General features: G+C 39.7%; 1 protein-coding gene across 12 annotated transcripts in view; it reads left to right on the top strand.

Annotated features, from left to right (window-relative positions):
- The window catches only part of MACROH2A1 (macroH2A.1 histone), a 48,171-nt gene extending 22,513 nt beyond the window's left edge, over positions 1-25,658 (top strand). For 4 of the 12 annotated variants that reach the window (XM_082324159.1, XM_082324158.1, XM_082324151.1 and 1 more), the window contains 7 exons: positions 248-354; positions 1,883-2,080; positions 4,682-4,792; positions 11,242-11,341; positions 16,819-16,908; positions 20,111-20,285; positions 24,920-25,658. In XM_082324159.1, the coding sequence (XP_082180285.1) occupies positions 248-354; positions 1,883-2,080; positions 4,682-4,792; positions 11,242-11,341; positions 16,819-16,908; positions 20,111-20,285; positions 24,920-25,085 (947 nt within the window). In that variant the 3' untranslated portion in view covers positions 25,086-25,658. Of the gene's footprint in view, positions 1-247; positions 355-1,260; positions 1,342-1,882; positions 2,081-4,681; positions 4,793-11,241; positions 11,342-12,843; positions 12,935-16,818; positions 16,909-20,110; positions 20,286-24,919 lie in introns of those variants that run through there. The other 8 variants (XM_082324161.1, XM_082324156.1, XM_082324160.1 and 5 more) reach the window with 5 other exon arrangements.
- The last annotated feature ends 657 nt before the right edge of the window (positions 25,659-26,315 follow it).

Below are 26,315 nucleotides of genomic sequence, written 5' to 3' on the forward strand. Positions count from 1 at the left end.
TGCTTTAAAAGGACAAAAAAGTAAATATAGTTTAGACCACGGGACTTCAAGTGTGCATTTGGCCTTCAGTGATTAGACATATTAAAAGAAAATTACAATTTTAGGGTTAGATGTCAATTGAGGGTATTCTACAGCAGTTAGGAACAACATGATATAATTCAGATACCTTTTTGCATGGATGCTAAATAAGACATTGATTTTTCTTAATGATCGCAATGTAATTAAAAGGGGCTTACTTTTTCCCCAGCGGAAATTCTTGAATTGGCTGGAAATGCAGCAAGGGACAACAAGAAGGGTCGAGTCACTCCGAGACACATCCTGTTGGCTGTAGCAAATGATGAAGAATTAAATCAGGTAAGAAAAAACTCCACCGTGTGAGGGCCAGGATTTCCTTTAGGGCTTTTTAAATTGTCTTTCCATATAGCTGAATTGTAACTCAAGACCTCTGCTTATTGAGTAGCCCACCAGGAAACAGCTCATTCACTCACTAGCACGCTGCCTGTGTAACTAACTACAGCACTCAGCTTAATTATATATTTCAGGACTCTTAAAATGTGTAAAAATGCAATGGAGATGTAATACGACATTTGCTCGCACTATTACAACCACTTCTGTTAGAGTGGGACACAGTCATAAACTCTACAGAGACATGCAGAAAATCTTGTAGATGCTTTCTTCTGTTTGTTTTAGTTTCCCCCCTAAGCAGCTTAGGACTCAGTGGGACCTATCCTGGTCTCATTGAAGTCTGTCATTGTGACCACAGAATTAAGAGCTCTGGAACTCTTGCAAGTCTGTGTCTTTTGCAGATTTCAAGATGCCTTTAACTTAGCCAAAAAATATTTGGGCATTATTATTACAGTGTTGTGGTGTCAGCCAGAGGCACTGGCTAGGATTAATGTCCCTTGTGTGAGGTGCTGTAAAAGCACATCTGAAAAGATACTTTTTCCAAACCTGTGTATCATGATGGAGCAGGAAAAAAAAAATATCCCCAAACCAACCTCCTTCTGGCTTTGTCCAAAATTTGATAATACTTTCCATTCATCATCCCTCTGTAAGCTCACACATCCCTTTGTAAGGAGTCTCACTGAGTTGTGGTTGGGGCGCAGTAAACACAAATCAGAAGGTGGGAGTACCTGAGGGACTTTGATGTCACCATTTGTATCCTCCCGAATAGTGAATTAGTCCGAGTTAGATGTATAAAAAGTGGGTTAAAGTGGTTTTAAATACAGAACATGATATATTTCACCTCTGCTTTTAAAGGCTTGAATGAACTGCACACTTTTGAATATTGATCTGCTTTTCTTCAACTACATAAAGATTTTTTTGAAGAAAGACTTCCAGGTATAGAGATTTGTATAAATGTTACCCTACATTTGAAGTTTCTTTTTCTAAGAAAAAAAAATTCTGTTTGAAAAAATGCCCTTTCAAGAAAATTCAGCAGTTGGGACCTATATTGTGTTCTCCACAGCGTGGCACTTGTTGCAGTCCTGTACCATGGGCTTTGGGGTCCCATCCCTCACGCAGGCTGCCCTGCAAAGCCCTCATGGCTGTGGCTGGGGCTGTCCTGTTTTCTAGTAGCTGGGTAACAGTCTTCATTGTGTGGCTTCACAGGAAAAGATCTTGTGTGAGCCCAAGAGATACTGTCAGTGACAAGCATATATGCAAGAAGAATACATATTCCCTTCATAGTTTAAATTTGGTACGTGATCAACTTCATTTCATACATTTCATGTCTCTCTTCTTCAAGGATAATGTGTTGAGAAATGTACAAGAACCAGTTAAAACTCCAGGCAATGTACAAAGTTTGCAGAAAATGCCATTTTCTATTTATGGGTGAGTAAATGCTGAGATTTGTCATTTACAACTCTTGGTTTTTTATTAGCTATTGAAAGGGGTCACCATAGCCAGTGGTGGAGTGTTACCCAATATTCACCCAGAGCTGTTGGCAAAGAAGCGGGGATCAAAAGGAAAACTGGAAGCCATCATCACTCCACCTCCAGCAAAGAAGGCAAAGTCTCCATCACAGAAAAAAACTGTATCAAAGAAAACAGGCGGCAAGAAAGGGGCAAGGAAATCCAAGGTAGAGTAATCTGTTTATTTTAAACCCAAACAAGCTTGCTAGTAGTAGCTGTAGGGAGCATCCTGTAGGACAGGCTTTCTGTGCCGTGTGTTGTTAACGATAGTGATTTCAGTAGCAGTGTGAGCAAATGCTGAAGGAGGAGTGCTGCCCTCTCCCTAATGCAGCTGGAAGTCTGAAAACCCTCAGAGGTGGCACAGATCTGCAGGACCGGCAGGCAAGCTGTAAATACTGTGTACCAAACAGTCGTTAGGCTGTTAGGCGGGCACAGGCTGGAGGCACCAAGATGCAGAAGAGGGTGTATGGGGGCTGTAGTAGTTACGCCTTACTGGTGAGCAAACGCAACCTTGCTGTAGGGGTGGCTTCGCTGTGACTGCGCAGGTGCCTGCGTTGCGCTTGGCAGAGTCAACTTGCTTGGACTTTGTTCAACGATTGATGTGTGTCTGCAAGAAGCAGGGAATCTGGGGGGTTTTTGTCAAAAGTGAAGTCACACTAAAGCAGCATTTTGCAATTGTAAATATTGAAAAAAAACGACAGCCTAAGTCACTTGCATTGTAATAATGTCCTCAGCCGTTAGCATGTTAAGTCCTGTTTTCAAGTGTTGTATTTTTCTGTTGTTTGTTGGGGTTTTTTTAATGGGTTTTGTTTTGCTGCGCCTTAGTATAAGAGTCCTCTTAGTTAGTTGATTTGATGAAATCCAAGGAGTGTCAAATACTGCTTCTGAAGCAGGATGCAATTCTGCTAGATCAGGTAGCTGAGTCTCTTGCAGCATCAGAGAAACTGTATTGTGGCTACACAGAATTTCTTTGGCTGAGCTAAAGACCCACAAACGTCCCCCTCTGTTATTAGTATGTTACAGATGATTTTTCCATGTTTAGACTTGGGGTTTTTTTAATTCCTAGTAATTAATTAAACTCATTCAAAATGAAACGTAGAGGTGAGGGAAAGAACAAGAGGACCAAAATGTGATTTTTCTTAGACTAGGAAACTAAGAGTAACATCTCTTCTTAAGCTAAGGAGAGCATTCTTTGATTCCTTTTTTTAGTTTCAGTTCGTAGAAGTAGGGAATCTTTCTTTGCGTGTATAACCAAGGATTTTTTTTTTTTTCTTTTAAAACAACTACAATCAAGCAATAGCTTATGAAAGTAGGAAGAAAAGTACATGGCTTTCACATGAAATGGACAATGCGTGTGAAAAGTTGCCTTCCGGGTCAAACAAAGCTTCTGTATTCAGTGTATTCTGTATTCTGTATCCTGTGTGTCTCTGCTATTGTTTACTTGGTCACTCTTCTGATTGTTTCACTTTTTTGTTTTTTGAACTGTTGGATTTAGTTTTCTCTCTTAGAACACCTACTAGCTGACATTTCAAGTGCTGTGCTTCTAATGACCATGCACTAATAATTTCCCTAAATCTGCAATTTTTTTCCCCTACTTGATTACAAAAGCAGGAAGTCTGTTGTGGGGTTCTGTTTTTCTTCCACACAATAAACTGTATTGTCTGCTTACTATATTGGTATTTGGCTAACAGTAAACTCCTGGGGAATTGAAATAGGACCCATGAAAATCTAATTTTCAAAACATTTGTGTAAAGTAAAGCATGGTTACAGCTTCTAGAAGCACCAATATACCCTTGCATCAAAGTCATTTTAGTTGCTCAGCCACAGATTTAGTTTATATACTCTGGAAAGGTACAATAGGAGAACAGTGGCTTGCTTAATATTCCAGGTGTGCTTTTTAGCTTCAGCATAGCTATTGCGGAGGCACGAAATATTTATATGAAATCATAAGTGGTAATGTTATTGAAAATATGAAATGATTTTTGGCAGCAATTGAGTTTTTAACCACAGCAGTCAATTCACTATCTTCATGAAGCATCCTTTTCAAAATGTTCCTGATTCTCATTTTTCTTCAGTAAATCAATTCATTCCTGAAACCTATCATTTTACTTTAGTAATACAGTTGAAAAAAAAGGAATGGTGATTGAGGGGAACTCCTTCTCCCCCTGCAGTTTTACTGGAGATAAAGGAAGGTGATCATGTTAAACAAGACAGAGAAAATTGTTCAGCCCATTTCCTACTACTAGGCAGGTAGAAAGCAGATGTATTGTTCCGACAGTGGCTTTAAGGATGGCCAGATTTCAAAGCAGTATTTCTAACAATAAGTTTGTGAAATCTGGGAGCACCTCCCTTCAGAGAGACAAGATTTGAACTCTGATAAGTCAGTTTTTACCTTAGAATGAACATCTGCCCACACACCTAAATAGATACATTATCTTTTTACACACAAGCCATTAGAAAGCTGTTAAAAGTTTGGGGTTGTTTATATTTTTTCTGCAACATTTAAGACAACCGTCATCTGAATTGTGCGCTGTCGTAGGCAAGAAAAGGCTTATGTAGATCTGCAGACGCTGAGGTCATTTTTCCTATTGGTTCCTTCAGCTTGAATCAGTCAGTTTAGTTAGACTAAAGGATAAAATCCCAACGCCAGTGTTTGTACTGGCATTTTATTGCCTGGTAAGCATTTATGGCATGTCATATATCTTCGTGTTATTAAACGGTGTTTTTCTCTGAGCCTTGAGTTAACTAATTAACTATATTTTCGGAAGAAGAAGCAGGGAGAAGTGAGCAAATCAGCCAGTGCTGACAGTACAACAGAGGGAACTCCTGCAGACGGTTTCACAGTCCTGTCCACCAAAAGTCTGTTTCTTGGCCAGAAGGTATGCTCCTGCATTTTTATAAACAAATACCTATTTTTCAGTGCTGCTTAGGGAATATCCCCTCCAACCACCACCCTTTTCCCAAAACGTCTAGGTGCAATGGACATTTCCCCACTGAGCACTTGAGGAGGTGTATGATACTAGTTTTTGAACAAAGAAATTCTCTGAAACAACTTCTAGAACATTTTAAAAATACATAAATGAGTCTTCATATGGCTACATAATTAAATACTCAAATAGAAGGAAAGCCTGTGTGCTTGTAATCTATCTCACCTTATTCATAAACAGCATAAGTGTTACAGCTAAGCTTCTGCCAAAGATGCGATTATTCTAAGAATAAAATGTCTTTTTCCAATGGGCAGCCCACTTCATTGCTGATGTCAATGATTTACAGGTTTTTATCAAAACCTATTTTAGACATTTGTTCATAATAGTGGTTTTATGTTTTGTTCTGCTTTGTTATTTACTAAAGTTAATGCTGTGTAATAATGAATGATGCTTTTATGAAAAGCTAGAAGTCAACAATCCTTTTTTCCCTGTGAATATGCTTTGGGACATGGGGTGGTTTAATACAAATACATACCTGCTTAAAGAGAGGATCCATTTAAAGAGACAATTAATTAAATTAATTTGGTCTTTTATCTTGAAACCTGCCTTTAGTTCGCGATACAAAATTTTGTTAAGTAAAAAACTGCATCTTTCTTCTATCATTCAGTAATCAGATCATTGTGTTGTAAGTCATAAAAGATGAGCCATTGTCCATTGTGGAATGTATCTCCTCTGACTCATTTTTATTTCATACTGAGGTTGTTCTCCATTTATCCTGCCACAGTTTGTTTGCTAAGTTTAACATGCATGAGAGTAATGTTATTTTTTGCAAGACTTCTGATTTTCCACATTTAATTTTACAGCAAGAGCTAGATTGTTGGTTTGGTAGGGTTTTTTGTTATTTGACTACTGCTAGGGGGGTGGTTTTGAAGATATTTTTAAAAACATTTTGATGACTAAATTAGAACCCAAAATTTATAAACTACATTACTGTTTCAAGAAAGCAAGTAATGTCAGACTTTTGGACCTGATTTTGAACTCCTCCTAGTTACCATAGGAAACCTGTAATAAGACCTAGTGGTGTCTTCCAGCAAGACTGACCCAGCAAATCAGTGAGGCTTTGCTGTGGGGGTCAGTGGAAGAGAATCATGGACTCCAGGACTGCTTTAAGCTGTGGTGAGCAAAGCCAGTGTCTGTTGTAGAGCTTTCCAGTGAGTACCTTGTACTGGGAAATGGACTTTCTGGCTTTCTTATTCTCTTGGAGTGCAGCCCGCTGAAAAAATTACTGGTGCGGCATGTCCATCCCCATAGTGGTTAGTTGTCAGCTAGCCCTGCGTGTGAGAGGAGCCAGGTGTTAGCCTTTATTTTTAACACAGTACACATCATTAAAAGACAAATGAAAAGAAAAACGAAAACCGATTTGTCTCCCGTGAGGGAACACTCCGAATGAAATGGATTATTTTCTGAGGGGTAGAGAATACATAGGTGCTGTTGAGCTGTGTCTAGCACAGGTTATATTTTGCTTTTGATTCCCTGTGAGAAACTGTCTTTAGAGGCAGTAAATGGTTAGTGTAAAAATCTAAGAAAAGTAGACTATGTCTAACAAATATAAGAATTTTCTGTGTCCTATTATGTGTGAATTAAAAGTGAAATTCTTGCCTTGTTTGAGCTGATAAATAATATATTAATGTCTTTTTTCTGATTTACCCCCAAAATAGCACATTTAGACCAAACTGAATTATTTTAAGCATTCATGTTAAGACTGAAAATATGGGAAGCTTAAAATGCAAAACACCTTTGCACTGTAGTGATCAAAGAGATTTTATTTAGCATAAAAACAACAAAAAATGTATTATGCTGGCTTATTCCTAGAAATATCTTCAGATCATTCCCCAGAAATTATTTTCAAAATTATCAAAATAATTTTGATTTTCTTGTGATTAAAAAGGCAAAGATAAACCTTTCAGTGATGGAATCGGTGGGAGTTGAATGCCTCCTCTCTCCTAAACTTGAGGGGTGTTTTGCATGGCCCAGGAGGCTCCGGGGCGTGACAGGTTGTCTGCTGCTACGCGCAGGTTTAGCAGACTGCGATCTCCTTGATGGTGGTGGTTAATTATTTAAGGGACACATGGAAGCCTCAAATAATTGCTATTTATTTTGGAAATTTACAAATTAAATATAACAGCTATCTGTAAAAAATCTGGTGACTTTGAATCAGTTAAATGCTTCTGCTTAGCCATTTCTACATGCAATTGCTGTTTAAAAATATAATATTGATTTTTAAAATATTTATCTAAGTTTAAGCCTGATGCTTAACAGAAAAAAATCTGTTTTCTTATAGTTGTCGTAAATTAGTGCCCCATGATATTCATAGACATAATGAACTAAGAATTTTCTTCAATAGCTGTTCGGGACAGTAGGGTTGCAGTTCGATCCCCTAGACTCGTGCATGTTGCTTTTTTTCAAAGCGCGTGAGGGCAGAAGGTGTTTGCCTGTTTGGAGGAGGACCTTTCTTCTATTCAGCATAGCCTCGCTCTCCTTAAACAGCATTTTGAGGGAAGGAAAAAATCTGCTAGTCTCTTGGGTAGGGAGGACTGTGCTTAGGTGGTGCAGCTGGAGGCCTGGAAGCCATGACTCCTGGCTTCTGGTTTTGGCTGATTCAGAGATACTGTAAATCACCTCTTCTTGCTCTGTTGCCTTCCTCATTTGCGAAATGGAGATAGTTATACTCTTCACATGGATGGTAGGAAAGCTTAATACATTAAACCATTTTGAGCTTTTCCATTTGAAAAGCAAAAATATTTGTATTGATCACAGTTATTTGATTTTTCTTGAATTTGTACATGCAGATTTTCAGTATACTTTCACATTCTGTGTGTTCTTAATAAACTACAGTGCAAACACAGAAACCTGAAACCGAAAACCCCAAACAAGCTATCAGTATCTTTCAAACCTCCTGTGACATCCTTGAACACCTTTACAGCATGTCTCTTTGGTCTGCAAAACCACTGTCTGCTAGAGCAGGAAATCATTTACTAGATGCAGAGAAGGAAGAAAATAATCCTGTTCTTAGTGTCATGTCATTCCTAAGTGTTTAATGGGAAAAATCTTTTTCATGGCTCCATGTTTGCAGAAGGGAAAGGGAAGAGTTTTGTTTGCAAGAACGACTTTTCATCCTTCTAATATCCCCAGATTTAATTGCTGAAAACACAAATGAGAATGTTGCAAACCTGGGTATTGTTCAGTTTTTAAAAAGTACTGTTGTTTCATTAAACCTTTAGGTAACTGCTGGAGTTCAGCTAGAAATTATTAGAGGTCAGGAAATGGCAAAGAACCCTTCAGTTTTACCTTTGGAAGTGTATTAGTGCTACACTAATTAAGTATTAAAATCTAGTTAGCATGTAAATGATTGCACATCCTACAAGTGACATCCCAATGGAAACGTGGTATTCTGCACATTAACTAGTTTGTTTTTCCTGAGACAATTACAGAGTAGATAGAGGCAGAGTTGTAAGACCTCAAGCCTGAGCGTTAGGATTTGGACTTTGAGAGAGACCTCAGCTTGTTGTCTGCAACAGGCATCTTCAGTTTTCTGTATGAAACTCATACCAGAAAAAGTTCCAAGACTTTAAAGGTAATTTTGTCTGAAATAAGAAATGCAAGGCTTGGCTCAGAAAATACTCATGGATGTGCTAAGTGCCATCTGCATTTTATCCAACTAACGTTTAGTTTAAATGTTACCTAAAGTTATGTCCATTCTTTGTTGCACATGTATATGCAAGCTGTGCCTTTTTGTTTTTTTAAAGTGGCCCTTTAGGGGATCACTTCTGTCTAATACATGCTTCATACTGTTGGGTAGTAAAATTGAGCAATTACTCCTTGGAGGATTTAATTCTACAGGGCTACTTCTGATATTTTTTTAATTGTTTTTGGCAATCGGATAGCTAACAGTGTTTAGCAAAATAATACTTAGCTGCTAACACATGCTATCAGTGATGGGCAGCTTTTTAAGCATTTTGTTGCTGTTAAATTGAAACTTTAATCACCAGCTGGTTGCTATGTAAATCCCATATATGAGTAGGCGCAGAGATAGATTAAAGGTCTGAAACCAAAATGGTCTGCAGCCAATAGATCTGGGGCAAAAACTTGTAGAACACAGAATTAGGGATCAAAGAGAGTCACCTATAAAATGAACAAAATATGCTTAGGAACATACTAAAATCGCCACAAAACAGTCTTTTGGTGTGTGCATGTGTTTTGTTGTTGTTTTTTTATTTCAAAATTCATAAAGTTTCTTTAACATTTTGGTTTGATTTGATTTGACCTTTTTTTTTTTTTAAACAGCAGTTGCTTGTAGTCAAACTCAAGACTCAAACTCAAGTATGAATAACTCACCACGTGTGAAGTATTAAAGGATTCTAAGCTATTTGGAAAGCGAGCTTTCTTAGATTTTATTGCAAATTCCCGAACAGACCCGTACTTAAAACAGGGCTGAATTACACTCATTTTTAGCCAAAATCACCCTATTTTGAGGAAACATAGTTTACTCAAGCAACATATGCAAATTACATGAAATTGCAGGCTTTTAGAAAGAGAAAGAAGGTCAATTCATATAATCACATGAATCAAATGGAAATAATTTTTTCATAGAGCTTAAATACATGGATGTTGGCCTCCTTAAATGACCCATTCACTTGTATTGGTTAGATGAATTGGCTCATATTCCCTATTAATAAACTCACATACACAAGGAGAAGATTTGAAGAGTTAAGTTTACAGAATGTGGATTACAAACCAAGAGACAAAATTCAGTCATTGATGAGATAAATTGCCATGCCTGAAAGTATACGTTATGCTTCATAGGTTGAACCCAGTGGGTTGTGGATTAGAAGGAAAGCCAGGCTTAACTGCAGCTGGATTCAGGATTTGCATAAATGAATGAGAACTTTCTCTTTCCTAGTTGCTTTCTGTATTGCCTGATCAGCTACTGAAACCATCATTTTTAATGCATGCTGTAGGTAGAAGCATAGTCATGACGTACATAATGTATTTCCCCGTATGAAAGAGTCTGGAAAATTTTTTGCACTCTAAAGTATTTTAAGTTTTGGTGGTAGTAAACTTGGTGCATGTGAAATCAGGCTTCCCAACATTGGCTACGAAGCAGTGTTAGAAACCCCTGGCTATAAGCTTCCTCACATACCTGCCAGCGTACTGCAGTTTTGACTTTTGCCAAGGTTGGCATTCGCGTCAAATTGCCTCAAATTACAGAGTTGTTTCTGTGGTGTGGGTCACATACTCTGATGAGACACTCAAACTGTCAGTAGTAAGCAAATTGTACTATCGCTTTACACCTCAAACCGCTTCCAAAAAAACATCCTCACTAGTATGGCATGGCAGGACGAGTTTGTTACTGTTGCTGGTCTTTACATTGACTTCTTATTTGATATATTAGTTTGTAAGTCTTGCTCAAAATGTGGTGCTAGAAGTTGAAATCTGCCCTTCCTCATATTTCATGAATTGTTTTTATTCTTGTAAGAGCACGTAGTGCGGATGTGAGGTTAATCTCTAGATATCTGTGCTAACTTCCTCGCCTTACTGTACGCCCATGAGAAATCCTTCCGATTTTGTAATGATCCAGACAGCAATTGAGAAGCGCGCTTTAAATCATGGGTGTTAATGAGAGCAGTTAATGGGCATTAGTGGGTGGGGTTAAAATCTCTATCTGCATAAATGACAAAAAGAAGTAAGGCAAATAAAATAAAAACGAGAAGCAATAAGCACATAATAGTGCCTGCTTACAGTACCTCACCAGCCGTTCACAAAGGCAGCGGCACTGGGCAAATGAAAACTGAAGTGCCTGCAGTACAGAATATGGTGACCACTAATAAGGAAAGAAAAAGAGATATGTCCCCTTGTTAGGGTGGAGGAATCGCTGGAGACAAGTGTGTGCTTTCTCAAAGATATGCACATGTTTAAAAAAGGTTTAAAGAAGGCTTAAAGAAGGAGGAGCAGCATCTTTTATCCAGTTTCAGTGCTGAATGGTCGTGGCACATTCCTGTAGTTGATGCTTAAGAAATGATTAGGGCGTCCTTCATCTAGACTTTGAGGAGAAACAAATAGCCCCTTATAATGCCAAAATAAGAATCCCAAATAGTGGTCAGCATGAAACCAAAATGGAGCTTGTTAGTAGGTACGTTCATGTCCTCCCAGTGCGAACAATGTTTGAGTCTTGTGTTTGAATTTTTTTTTTATAATAACCCTCCTTTATGACCTGCCTTTTATTTTGCATATTTGTTTGCAGTGATGCTATCTCCATCTGTGTTGCAAAGCTCACTTTTCTGCAGCTTCTCTGTGATTTCCCAGCTGTCCTGTTATTTCCCACCTCATGCTTTTCTTTTCAGCTGAACCTTATTCACAGTGAAATCAGTAATTTAGCCGGCTTCGAGGTGGAGGCCATTATCAATCCTACCAATGCTGACATTGACCTTAAAGATGACCTAGGTAAATGGGGCACGGGTTGACACAACTAACGGTCACATGGAAATTATGGAACCCAGAATTTACTCTCTAGGGCTTCATGCATTTAATAAGAGCAGAAATTCAAATCTTGCAGGTTCTGTGTTGTTGAAGAACTATATTCAAAATACTTTTTCACCAAATCTAAATACTTGCAGCTATTGCTAGTCTTCAAGTTGATTTCACTTAAAACAAATCATTTAAATTCTTTTCCATAATGATCATATGTGACTGTTAGCTATTTTGGGGGGTTTCTTATTTGGATACTTTGAGGACTAAAATACTTTTTTGTCAGGTTGTTTTCAAAATAAGCAGTTTCTCCATTCTAACTGCAGTCTTGGGGTTTTTTCTGATATTCAGAGTAGGCATAAATTTTTTAAAGAGGAATGATTAAATAATTAACTATCCCCCAATCTTTCCTACCTTGATTTCATGTTTAATTCAGTCAAATAATTTGTTTCCATGATGCTTCCATTACTCCCTGTCACTTTCACATTCAGCTGAAAACAAATACTGATGATATACCAACAAGGATCTTGTAGATACTGTCATAGATGGTGTATCGCTTTTAAAGCTTCTATCGTGTTCCAGATTGACAAAAAAAAAAAAATCCTTCTTCAACAGAAGCCTGTTCTTCAGCAAAAGTAAAAGAAAAATTAACTTTCATGCCTTACGTACTGCATTCCCTTCTTATTTGATTTTGCCTGCTGCTGTCTTTTTGTTAAACTTCCTTAACGGAATACACCCCTTAATTCTTCTACTACTGCATTTCCTATGGGAATGTACACAAGTGATTTAACAAGAAAAAGATTTAAGAAGGCTAATTTTTAAATCAGCCTTTCTCAGAAGTATGTATATTTTCACAAGTGCCTCAGCCATTCCAATACATAATTAGAAAATATGCCTTACGTTTAAAATATAAGAATGACAGTTTATATTTTTTGAAGCAAATTCAGTACAACCCTGTCTGCAAATGCATGGTTTCCTCCATGTGAAGGAGACTGTCATTTTTAGAAACAAAACGGTGAATCACTATACGTATGAAGATTAGTGCCTGTCAGCTTATTGACGCTGACAAAATGGAGAAACTAGTTATTTTGTTTGGCTTGATGATCCTGAATTTCTTTTTTTTAAACAGATTCCATATTTTAGTGTCATGCTCTGTGGGGAACTGGTTGTTCTAGGTTTCTGCAAAGTGAAATGGGGTATTAGCTGATTTTAAAACTTTGGAAATGATCTCATGTGATTGCTCTGACTTGTCATTTTAACATTTATTTGATCAATCATGTCATACTCAATATTCCTCCTCCTGTTCCCTACACCCCTTTCTCTACACACACCTGCACACACAACTCAGCATACTCCTTTGGCGCAAGGTTTGGAGATGTAAAGGTAGGAAAATATGGACGTTGGTACATGTGTAAATGTAGAGCCTGTGCTGGGTCTCTGTCCAACGTGGTTGATATACATCTGTTTACCTGTTGTAGTTGCAAGTTGTACAGGCTGACATTGCCACGATCGACAGTGATGCTGTCGTTCACCCGACAAACTCTGACTTCTACACCGGTGGTGAAGTAGGTAATGGAAAGTTCAGTGCTGCGGAGTTTGTATGTGTGTGCATGGTCAATCAGCAGCCACAAGCTTGTTGTAGCTATGCAGATTTGCATTCATTTCTCACTTCCAGCAGTCCTGCCTGATAATAAAAAGAAATGAATAATTGCAAACTCAGTAGGCATTTTTGGTTTTTATCACCAAATCAGACTTTCAGAAGTAACAATAGAATGCACCGCCAAAATTTGAAGTGCAGGAACAGTATGTTCAATGCAGGCATGTGACTGAGGAAAATGAATTACCGCATTGTTTGTTTGACATGTTAAATGCCTGTTTTGAATAAGGTTTGAGTCTTGATCTTTAGATTTCTAACCGGTTCCAGTACACCCTCTCCATGCCAAGTTTCAGATATTCACATCTGACGTGCTGGATCTAGCCCATCTGTATTTTCTGAACTCTTAAGATTGTTTAGTTTTTTCATATTTTACCTTGTGGACCGATTACCTTCCTAGCCCTGCTAAATGGTCCTCACACCCACAAGCACACGGCTAGGGACGCTACATACGTTTTTCAGGCAGTCGGTCATCTAAGCTACACCTTTGAGAGAAGGCATGATAGAAAACATGACAGATGTCTTGATTCAGTATCTTAAGTGTCCCCTGAGTAACTCTTCTCTTAGTAATACCCCTCTCTGCATACAGTATTTTGAAGGATTTTGTAAAAGGGTAGCAGTACTTTAACTGAACTACCTTGGTAATTTGAGAAGGCAAATCAGAATTTGGGCCGAGTACAGAAGTTGCTGGTAAGAGTGATGACCCACCATGCTTAAAAAACAGTCACCTGATGCCAGCCTCTGTTCTACATCTCATCTTAACCTCATCATCGCTATGCGAATGGTCTCCCTCCACGCCCGAGGCCCTGTTTCAGTACCGGCTTGGAGGGACACGCGTCCTGCTGCAGAGCTGGCGTGTCCTACACCACCCGCTTGTTCCGAAGGGACTGTCTGAGTAACAGGCAGACAGATGTAGCCCTGTATAGCCAGCAGGAACAGCTGGGACTTGGCTGGCTAAACAGTATGCAGAGACATTAAGATAAGTGTCATAATACCCTGTATCTGAAGAATATGCCTCTAAAGTCTGTCAGACTCATTTAACTAACGTGCTTGTCTCCTACCCTTTGACAAAGAAATGCTTTGCTACCCTACAAAGAAAATTGTGTCTCGAAGCTGCACTGCTCATTCCTTAGTGTAGGTTCCTGTTGCCTCTGACTGCTGTAAGAAAGAATAGAAGTGCACAAATGCTTAGCTTCCAATGATTAACTTTTACCCATCTAAATTTTTTTTTTTTTATTTTTGTTGGTTTTTTCCCTAACAATTTAAATGTACTGGGGGCTTACCCTGAGAATTTTAAAGCCTAAATTTCTGCTAACGCTGTTTTCAACACTGATACCAATGCCTGCTTGGAAAGCATGAGATAATGATCTTATTCTCATGGGAGTGACACATATTTATGCCTGTGAGCAAATAAGCTACTAACCTTGAAGCTGTGAAGCAAGACTTCCATCAAGAAATTTGCTAATGTAGTGGGAAATGGTTAAAAACAGTATGTCCTTTCCCAGATGAAGCTAATTTACAACATAGTTCTGAAATATAATTTTAATATAAACCCTCACTATTAATCAGAAGAAGAACATAACTGAGGAGTAAATGCAGAAAACTTCACTGATTCATACCAAATACTACTTCTGCTCTTCTTTGTACCAGATCTGCAAGAAGAGAGCTCAGTGAAATAAACTAACAGGGTCGTTCATCGCTTTTAATTATAAATTAATTCCCAGTAGAAGGGAAAAAGCTGATCCTTCTGGATTGAATTAAACCAAACTAGGCTAAAGTCCATTAAATGTACAACAGCTTTGCAATGGCAAAGAAATGACCTACTTAATAGATCTTTTCTGTTCCTAGGTTCTGCACAAGGCTTAATTATGTTTCCCCTTGAAAGAAGAGAAATTAAGGACTATGAATGTCATGGGTTTTAGGACTGATCTGAGTTTATGGACTCAAGGGGAATATAACTGGAATATATACAAATATAAATAGGAATGATAGGGAAATACATACAACAAGACTGTAACTAGAATGGAAGACTCTTTCTTTCCCTCCCCATCCCTCCTCTGTGAGGGTGATTTTATAAGACGTGGTGTGGGCCAGGCGGCTCAGCAAAGGGCACCGTGTCCTGCTCTCCGGCGCATCGCTGCCTTTGCGGGGCAGCGCATCTCCAGGTGCCTCCGTTCTGGGGCAGAAGTTCTGTCCTTTCCTAGCCCTCTCAGGATCCTAAAACACCTTGCTGCTACAAATAAAGCCGTTACTGTCTTTTCTAAGAGATTTGTAAGATGGTGCTTTCCACTCAGTTGCACAGAAATAGGTAACGTTGAGTTTCAGAAAATTCTTAGCGAGGAGTTTGTCTGAATAAACTTACACCAAAGTATTTATCTAAAAAAGCTTACGTGAGCGCAAAGAGCAAATTACACACGGACCTACGCAGGCTGACCTTGCAGTCCAGCTTTTGGCAAACACCCAGTGTGAATTGGTTATGAAAAAAGCAAAAGAAAAGGCGTACATTTTTTAATTGTCCTCAGCTTTTGTACCCCAAAAGCAATAAACTGCCAATAGCAAAATAGAGGCAGAGTCAGTTTTTGAATGAACAAACAAATGCATTGTTTTCAACTTTTAATCTTCATGTTGGAAGCAATTTAGCACTGGTGTCAAAACAAAAGCACCTTGCAGTCCTCTTAGTTGTTAGAGCTATAACCCGATTTAGTAAACTGAATCTTGGAGGAGGGGCTCTGCTTCCTTGAGCATACAGTATGTGCACTTCCATCAGAAAATGCGTTTTTTCTTTCTTCATCAGTGAAAGTAGGGGGTTTCACCAATAAATGCCTAGATCTTTAGAGATCGTAGTTCTGAATTTTTGGAAATCGGTTTTCAAAGTAATATCTCAATCAGAGCCTTTATGATATCACTGCTTTTTACTTATTTACCTTTATAATTAATATGCACAGTGCAAAATTATGTGGGATGCTTATGTAGTTAGGAAAATGCTTTCTTGGGCTGTTTTTTTATATTAATATTTAAAACTAGAGCTGCAAAATAAGATCTAAACCATTTAGTGATGGACTGCCTTTGTAAACAGCATACCTTTTGGTTGCCCTGAAACGCTGCACAGCTCTTCTCCTCCCAGAATGACTTTGTCCGGCTCCTTAGCTGTAGTTAGAGAAGTTCATTGGAGGAATATGTTCCTTAGAGATTCTCCTTATTTCTGAGGCTCTTCCTCTTGGTTAAAGGTGGCTCAACAAGCTGGGCAGTTACCAAGTAAAGCAGCCCGCTGCACTCACGAGACTGTTTCATTCCTGGTGCCACCTGTTGGGGTCAGGGACCAAGATCAGGTGAGTTTCAAATTCTTATTGTGGCAAATGGCTCTTTAAAACAATTTGTAAGAGAGAGGGGAAATGAATCTCAGGGGAAGGAATTGTGAACCTTCAACCACTCTTGAGCTAGCGCATTCTTCCGGAACATTTCACACTAACAGATGCTCATGATGAGGAAGGAGGTAGGGATGTCATGTCAGATGTTTTGACTTTAAAATCGGAGTCTGAGAATGTTAGCAAGGGATACCGATGTGAGGTTTTTGGGTTGTTAGGGTTGTCTTTTTTGGTTTTTTCTTTTTGTTGTTGTTGTTGTTGTTTTTAATGACTAGCTAATTCTGAAGTCCCAAAAGGTTTAGATCTTACTTTGCAGTCCCCAAAAAATGTTTGGGCAGAAAACTCTAGAATGATGTAATAAAAAATGATGATGAGTCACATGTCTGCTGTGGAAACCTGGGATCAGAGGAGTAAAATAACAATTCTCTGTTCAGGGAGCACTTTGGAAAAGAAAGGCGGCAAGGAGTTTGTGGAAGCTGTCATTGAGCTTCGCAAAAAGAACGGGCCGTTGGACATAGCTGGAGGTGAGGTTCTGCGCTTCGGACACCTGCACACAAAACTCTGTGGGCGCTGGCTTCGGGGTCGGCGGCAGTCCTCGTTGCGGTCAGCCACCCAAGCTCCTCGTACCGCGCTTGGGTTCGTGCTGTCTGCAGACAACTTTTATGGGTTACATGATATTTGTACTCTCCGAAGTTCAAATACACGCATTGCACCTGAAGTAACCTTTACCAAAGCATCTGGGAAATGGTGTAGTGATGTAATATTACAAGTAAAATCAGTCTGTTCACAGGTACACGCATACACGATGAGTGTTGATTATTAAAGGCACAGTTCAGAAGAGCAATTAATGAGATGCTTATTTTTCAGAACAGTTGAGTCTAACTCTGTTAAACATCTGCTTTGCTGAAGTGCCGCTGACTTTCACTGAACTTAAGCACGTGCTTAAAGTTAAGCATCTGCTTGGGTACTTTGTTTAATCAGTACCAAAATCATCACTATAAAAACTTACGACTTTTTGATGCCTAGTTATCAAAATTTATGTAATATCCTAGAAAAATCTACTATATGAGTAATAAAGTTTGGTAATGACAATATATAATTTTACACCATCTGTGAAATTGCTGATACATGTTGTTCATATAGAAGGCTGATTCTGCCATCTGTGTTTATGCTATAAAAATAAATACAGTGTGCACAGTTTTGTAAACGAATTCTGACTAAAGCTGAAGAGGAGATGTAAGACTTCAGCTCTGACAGGAAAAATCACAACTGTTTACTTCTGGTGCTTATTGTGGGTTTTTTTTCCCTTTTTAAAATTTTTAATAGGTTTTTCTTGAATTCTTGTTCTGCAAAAATATGTAGAATCAATTACTTTTTTTTTCTTTTTTGTGTATTTCTGTACAGTATTCTTTATCAGCCCAGACCAAACTGCTTACAAATAGATTGTAAGTTGGAGAGAAAAGATTTTTTTCTCAGCCATCAGTGCATCCCTCAGATCTGGGGGCGGCTCAGCAGTCTGCCCCGTGGGGAGCTCTGCACTACACTGGCAGAAACTGGCTGTCAGGGACTTGTTGGAGCACTCTAGAGAAGAATTGGTACACACCAATTTCTCAATCATACGGATATCCCCTTTTCATATTTCTCAATTATATGGGTGTCCCTTTAATCTACCGATAACTGGGATCCTTACCTAGAATATATAATTGTAGCTAGCACAGAACGTGGCCATGGTTCTGTCTTCCTTTTTCTACAGCAAAAGCAGAACGTGCTTCCCCTTTCAGAGCATTTGCATTTGAAGTAAGGGACAACTGCTCTTGGTAATTAACCGTTGTCCTCAACAGAATCCTAATGAGTTAATTAATGACTACCCTGGAAAACACTCCCTGAGAAATATTAAAGTTGGTGATGCGTATCAATACAGTATTTTATTATTTCAGGATGAAGATATTATCCACATTTCACATCTGACTAGAGATATGTCAGCTGCTTTTAATAGATTTTTCTTGGATTTATGATGTATTCTGAATCTGCCAACATTTTAGTTGCACATTATGACAAATTAGCATTGCCTAACACTGAGGCTATTCAACATGTTGAGAATTTACAAACCCATAAGAACATAAATGCTTGTGCTTCCATTGTCCTTCGAAATGTATCTTCTGATTAACCTCCGGTCAGAGTGCCATATGACAAAGTCTATTTTCTCTTTCCTGCAGCAGCTACAGGATAGTATCCATATGTGATGATTGTGCTCCAAGAGTTATTTCTACTATACTTAAATAACAAAATGCCTCATAAACATTCCAGAATGGAGTAGAGGATTTCTGGCCTCTAAGCACCTTTACAAACCCCCTTTTTTTTTTTTTAATTATTGGTATTTATATTATTATTTTTGAAGACATAAGCTGCCATTTTATACCCACACTTCTGTGGCCGCGCATGATTATATTCCAAAGCATGCGTGTTAGGGGGCTGGCTGTTTATGAAGGGTCAGTGTATGCTCTTGTGAGATTTCGACTAGCTGTTTTTCTTCCCTCAGCTTGTGAGTAGGGTGGTTTTCTTCCCTCCTTTTTTTTTTTTTTTTTTTTAAAAAAAAAAAAAAAAAACAAAACCCAAAGTTACAAGTTTTTAATTGCAACCACAGACCTGTGGGTTCGGAAATGGCAGTGATCCTTTTATCCTGTTTTCTGGCAGGCAGAGCACAGTCTGTCGTTGCTCTGTGATGGGAAGCGGTGAACCCAGAACGTGTTCTCCTGCTGAGAGAAGGCCTCTTGTCGGGAGAATCCCTGGCTGTCAGTAGTTTGTAGGCAGGCTGTGCTGCAGCCTCTTAGTCCCCACACATCCGTGGTAGTATTGTGGTAATAATATGCATTTAGCATGGTAAACATTCTTCTCCAGTTCTTTGTACATACAAGGCCTTGCCTGTTGGCATATAAACAGTGTGAATTGAACATTGTGAATCTATAAATGCATCCTCTCCAACTGTCTGTCAAGAGTAGATGAAAGAGAGAAACTAAAACCAGCGTTGTTTAAGTGGTCTTGGATGACCCGTACTCAAAAAAGCTTGAATAAGACCAGGCCCAAAGTCTTGAAATCGCACAAGATGCCTTCTTTACAGTTACTCAGAAACAAAGCTGGAGATAAAGCAAAAATCTTCATGCACCTCTTTTCTAGCCTTCCTTACCAGTCTGGAGAGCACTGATAGCTCTGAACAGATCCAGTTTGGGCTGCAGCGTGATCAGAAGCTAGCTAAGCAAACTGTGTTTAGCAGGAGCAGCTGAAGGTCACACAAGTCACAGCTCTGTGTGACTGTCTAGCATCCTGACACTGACTGCAGCTCCACAATAAACTGAACCAAAGCAAGATCATCCCTTGAACGGGTTTGCATCCTAACAGATTACTCGCCTTTTCTCATTACACATTAACACAAGTTTGCACAATCCCCAATATAAATGTGTTTGCTTTGATGTCAGCCATGAATTCTTGCTCTCTCTAAAATAAGCTCCATTATAGCTATGATTTATAAATTACCACAGCAAAGTGCAGCTGGAAATGGAAAATACAAAGTCTCTGTAATCATGTTGTTATATTTTAAGGCTGTGTGATTTGTAATCTAAAACATTCACAGGGGTAAAGGAATGTCTGTCAATTGTTTGCTATTTTAATCACATATGCACTCTTCTAAGAAGAGGAAAACAATTATGTTTCGCTTTCGGTTCTTACTAGCTGTTGTCAGTGCTGGCCACGGATTGCCCGCGAAATTTGTGATCCACTGTAATAGCCCAGGTTGGGGCTCAGACAAATGCGAGGAGCTGCTGGAAAAGACGGTGAAGAACTGCTTGGCTCTGGCTGATGAAAAGAAGCTGAAATCAATTGCATTTCCTTCAATTGGCAGTGGCAGGTAAGGCTGTTACACACACCCAATGCCAAACAGGTCACGTTTTCTAAGTGCCATCTCATGTGTTCCCGTCCCTTATCATGTACAAAACCCATTGCTACAATGCTGGCTTTATTCTTGTTCGTTTAGATTAGTTCCGTGAATGAAATGTTTCTTCTAACAGGTCGGACTCGAAGATCTCAGAGGTCCTTTCCAACCTTAACGATTCTATCATTCTATGATTCTAGCTTCGTTCAAGCTCTGCATGGAGCCTGCAGTATTCTCCTGAATGCTAGTTCAACTTTGGCACATCCAGTAGTGATCCCTGCAGGATCTTAAAGCGCGCAAATAAGTTAAAGAGCATAAAATGAACTTTTTTAAGAGGATATTAAAAGACTTGTCAGACTATCGATTTGTTCATATAAATTGGGGATGTGGAGGAGAACATGAAGAAAAGGGATCTATTATACCTAGTTTTAGTGCATAAATAAACGTACTGAATACATGTCTCAGGATGGCCAGAAGACATGGCTTAGCATTCATTTCAGCAGCAAACCTGAAGTGGAATTCTCAGGACTTGCGGAGTCACCTCAAGCTTTTGCCCAAAATCGTAAGCTGAATTCTGTGCAGTTTACATCATGGGACTCTTTCAGAAAAACAAGGCCTTAAAAGCCTTTGCCAAGGTTCTTGAAAGCCAAAGTCTAAAGTTAAGGTCCTTTGGCTTTCAGAGGATGCTCAGTGCCTTTGAAGGTTGGATCACAGAATCTAAATACGGACTGTGCTTTTAATCTGAGGCTCTTGGGTTTGGGGTGGGGAGGGAGGTTGGGAACACTTGGCCCGTAATGTTGGCTCAGTGTGAAGACCAAGGGCCAAATCTAGGCTGAATTACACAGTTGTGTGTTTAACCCTGAACCCCTTTTGAATTTGCCATGAAAGAAGTTGGCTGATGCACAGCAAGAATATTCTTCCCATTGTGCCGTGTTGCAACACTAGATTAATTCCTGCATATTCTGTGGGTTAGGGCAGGAAGCGCTGCTTGAGCTTTTGGGTGAATGACAGTAAAGAAACAGAAGTTTCACTAGGATAATAAATTTAAGTGACTTGCATCAGACAAAGCTCCAAATAAGGTTAATTTGCATGGGTGTCATTTTAAGGAGGTAACATGTGCAAACTTTGTGGAATGGGAGAGAAATAAAGCGGAGGGTTCATACTAACTCGTTGAATTAGCTGTCAGGTTCACAGGCTAGTCAGTACAAAGAGCAGCTCTGAGTTGCTCTTCAGGAGAAACTGTATTCCTCCATGGACGGCAGAGTGACTGTGGAGTTGGCTATGGAGGTGCCTAAAGTGAGACTATGGAAAGTGTCTTCCACAGAGCCCTTTCTTTTCTGGATAGCTCCCAGCAAAGAACCATTCCCAGCCCTTGTTGCAAGTAGTTGATTGGTGTTGGAAGGTGGTGAAACCCTGAATAATCATGAGAGTCACGTTCTGTTATGAAATCTGGTAACTGACAGGCAAGATCTGGGGCTAAGTTCTCAACTTGGCCTGTGCACATCATTCTCACTCAAGCCAGTTGAAACGGTGCTTTTAAAAGATGGAGAGGAATCAAGAGGCCTTGAGAAATACATGAGGTTGTGTGTTTTCTCTTTTTTCTCTTAATTAGAGACATTCAAGCATAAATTAATTTTGGAGAGAACAGAATATATTCTGACAATACTCTTTACTTGTTTTTATGAAGTCAGAAGCGTTAAAAAAAAAAAAAGTAAAGCTTTTAAAGACAACAAATGCCAAAGACACCACATGTACGCAGCTATTCTAGTACAGACATCTGTCAAGCAGACATCATCCAATAAATCCACATAAACAGTTTCATTCTCTTTTATAGTTGAGGAATGGGATTACATGAGGGCAGTTCAAATAAATCACGGGGGGAAATAAAATAGCATACTTCTAGCGTTCAGTGGGCCAGATGCTCAAGTTGGGTGCTGTACAAAGGTAGCCTGGAGTTCAGTCTGGTAGGGCCAGCAGGAGAACAGGGAAAGGAGAGTTAGGGATTGAACGTAAGATCATCCTCGGAGTAGCGATCTCGTTCCGAGGCTCTGACTTTGATCTGAATTGACACTAGCTTGGCTGAAGTATCAGGCTGCCTTTTCACAAGCATTTAACTCAGACCAGTAGATTGACGCAAGAGGCTTCTGTTTCTTGCAGCCCACACGTGGCCATTGGGTCAGCACCTTTCCTTCTGATTTTTCTGCTCTGTCTCTTCCCTTGCTTTTGGGAGAGTGGTCCTAAACAATTCACTTTGATTGGCTCCCCTTTGTGCTTGCCTCCCTTTGACCAGGCTGCTCTTCTTTCATTTGCCCTGTTGTGACCACCTTGCTGGAACGCTACTGAAGTGGCAGTTGTATGATTTCAGAGTCCCCCGTGAGCAATTCAGAAACAGTGCATACCCTGATTTTGATGCTGGCCTGCGTGACAGTTCCTGCTCGGGAGCAAAATTCCTCAAAGATGCGTTCAATATATGCCAGGAGGCAGCAGTCATGAGTAACGAGCAAGTGATCAGATGCGGAGGCATGCTGAGTCTGTGTCTTTTCCTCTGTATAAGCTGACAGTAGGAAGTAGCTCCTGTGTCAAAACTATGCTCTCAGTTGATTAACTTGTCACACAGCTGATTCTCCCTGATCAGCTCATTTGGCTTTGGAAGAGTACAAGGTCTTTTCACAATGCTTTTTCCTTTCTTTTTCTTCTTCAGTAAAAGTAAAAATTGGGCATTTTCAGAAAAGAAAAAAACAGCATGAGCTATTTCATGTCATCTTTTTTGAAATATCACAAGCATTATCTTCAGGCAGCATGTATAATATCACATTACAGGCAGCACTACCACAGAATTGCTCTCGGAGTATATTTTATGGTAAGGTAATGCGCAGTAAGCGGGCCGTGACACAGGCAGTTGCCTTTCTCATTTTGTGTCTTGCAGCATGTAATGAGAGGGAGAGTACAACAGCATTTTATTACCAGTTTGGTGCTTCAGTGAGCAAATGCTAAGTGATGTTGCACCTGTTAGTGCCAGAGGTGAATTTAGCCCAGCTTCTTCAAATTGCTGAGGAAACGCCTGAGAAACTCAGCCAGCTGTGTAACCTGTAAATTAGTAGTAGTATTGATAGTACACGCTATATAACAGGCAGTATTGACCTTTGTATGTCTGTCAGTGCATGTCAAGCAACCAGGTGATGTTCAATGGGCTCTGTCAAATTCTGTTTGGGTCCTACTCATAACAGAGCGATCGTGTCCCGTGGCCTTCAGGCCGATGGCTGCAGCGCGCTTCCCTGCGGCTCGGGGAGTGCTCAGGCTTTGGCTAGGGCGAAGCCACGGTCTGGGTGGGCAGCAGTGCCTCATGAGTAATACCCCAGCAAAGCTTAGGCCACATTCGAAGTAGTTACCAGGTGTAATTTCAGGAGTTTGCCATGACCTGTAAAACTCAGAGTTCGGGTCATGGTTTTGTTCAGACCATTCTCCTTGTGCTTGATCTGTTTTAAGATTAGATGAAACTTTCAGACAAGGGCTGCTAGATAAAAATGGGAAAAATCTCGTAAGGAGGGTTCCCAGATTAGGGACTGAGCTTTGACATTCAGTCATGCGCAGTGTTGTCATCTGAGAAAGCAGCAAGGTTTGTTCTGTTTGTCTGTGGCTTCTCCAGAAGAAGGAGGCAGGAGCCTCTTCTTTAGGCATTGCCAGAGGAGTAGAAAGGCCTCTGGATTTCAAATCTCTCCAGGTGATACCAAGCAGATGTCTTTCAAGATATTTTTCTTAGGACTATACTTACATTGAATCAGCCTGTAGTTAAAAAGGATGTAAGGAACGTGGGAAGTGTTACTGAGGTTGGCTTAGAAAAGCCATCAGGTCCCTGAAGTCTGTCCTCAGCCCTGACACAGCTACTTTGGCTTCCCCAGCCCAGTCCGGTTGGACTGACCCCATCACCTGGGCAAGGCTCACTGTGACCCAGGAGAGCAGACTTGCTCACCTTCACTCAGCCTGCGTCACATTTTCTACCACCTTTGAAGTGGTAAGGGTGTTGCCGGGGGTGTTTCTCACTACCAAACTGCTAGAACTCCTTCTCTCTTCCTTTTCAGTCTGTAGCAAGGCTGTACAAGTAACTTTTAAAATTTTGTGCTATATTATTAACCATTAATAGTGGTAAAACCATTTTGTACTTTGTGTGTCTTTTCATGCTTCATTTTCTAGATCAAGTTCTCTTTCCCTTTTTATTTTTCTTTAATGGTTGGTTTGCTTTCAGGACGGGTTTGGCTCTGCAACTCTTAGCGTATATGCTGCTTTCCTGAACACTTCGGGCTGACGGGCCGTTGGTTTACTTTTCTGCTAAATGAGAATAACTGACCCATCAGATATTGTAAGGTTCAACCCATTAATGTGTGTGGACTCTGTGTTCATATTTTGGGAATGCTTTTCTTCTGTTTGACCATTTTAAGTCTTGCCTAAACAAACAAGTTTGTAGCTTCTAATTCAGACTGTAAACACTGGCTTTGTAGCTTTATTTACCGTGCTGCAGTAGAGAAAAGACTGAGCATTCCCTGCAAGGTTATGCCATCAGAAACTTGTTCAGCAAGTCTTGACTTTCTTTCTTTTTTTGTCTCTCCTTCTAGAAACGGCTTCCCAAAGCAAACAGCTGCTCAGCTGATCCTGAAAGCCATCTCCAGCTATTTTGTGTCAACAATGTCCTCTTCCATCAAGACGGTGTACTTCGTGCTCTTTGACAGTGAGAGTATAGGGATATACGTGCAGGAAATGGCCAAACTAGATGCCAACTAAGCCTAGAAAGCTACAGCACCAGCCCCCTCCTCTGCCCATCGCCCTCCCCGGTCCTTAACTCATTGTGAAGCAGAGCATCCCTTATTTTAAATTTTGCTCATCTAGGGGAATACAGGTGGGGTTTTTGTTGGTTTTTCGTTTTGTTTTCGGAGTTTTTTTTGTTTGTTTTGTTTTTACTTTCTAAAATGTTTTATGTTGGCACTGATAGTTGGCATTACTGCTGTTAATGCACTGTATACCAGGCATCGTCTGAATTTAGTGTAATCTAGGAGATTTTATAGTTTTATTTTAATGAAGTATGGATTGAAGCAGAAAGCCGTTAGGAGTATGTAGTCTTTTACTTGTGAAAGAAACAGGCCGACCCTATTTTGTAACTGTGTTGTGGTGCTTTATCAATACATCGAGTGGCGTTCCTTTCATTTTTTAAAAGAACAGATGCTATAAACCTAATTTGTGTTTGTTTATTGTCTTATTGATAAATCTGGAAGAAAAAATACAGAAACCCTGTTGTCCTTAATTATATTTACAATTTTGAAATCGTGTGAATTGATTTAGTAAAATGTTTGAACTGGTGCTGTTGGTGTACTTGAATTAATTTTTCCCTTAAGCCTTCATTTTCTAAATTCTGAAACACGAGCTATGAGAGGGATGATAAAACACCAGATCTGAAGCGGCGGCCTGGAGATGTTGGAGGTGCTGGGCCTCTCACCTGCGCGGGCTGGCTGGGTGCGTGCGCAGCGACTCACAGTCGGCTCTTCCCGGTGAGCGTTCAGACTTCCCGGTTGGTGCTTCAGATCTTCCTGTTCAGAATCTGACTTAATTGGCTCTTTCGTTTGGGAGGTTGAAGCCTTTTAGATCAAGCAAGGCCTAGGATTTTTTGAACTAGTTCCAGTCATTTAATATTGGCCTGTTTGAAGCCATTTTGTATTTTTTCCAAATATTTATGAGCCCGGTTTGTATTGGTTGCCATATCATTTGCACAGCTGAAATCCATACCAACATAAACCTTTACGGAAGCCCCTTGTTTTTGTACTTTGCGAAAGAAGAGGTTACACGTTCAAAAGCTATTGCATATGAATGCTCGCTCTGCAGAGGAAGCTCTTCCTTTGAAGTCTTTAGCCCACTTTCTAGCTAGTAAGCATACGTTTTCCATCTCTGTTGAAAACTTCATTTGCCGATGAAAGAGTACTTCACATCCACTCTGGATTGAGCGAGAGCAATGAGTGGACC

The sequence above is a fragment of the Platalea leucorodia genome, assembly GCF_965183815.1.
Source record: "Platalea leucorodia genome assembly, chromosome: 11".
Taxonomy (NCBI): domain Eukaryota; kingdom Metazoa; phylum Chordata; class Aves; order Pelecaniformes; family Threskiornithidae; genus Platalea; species Platalea leucorodia.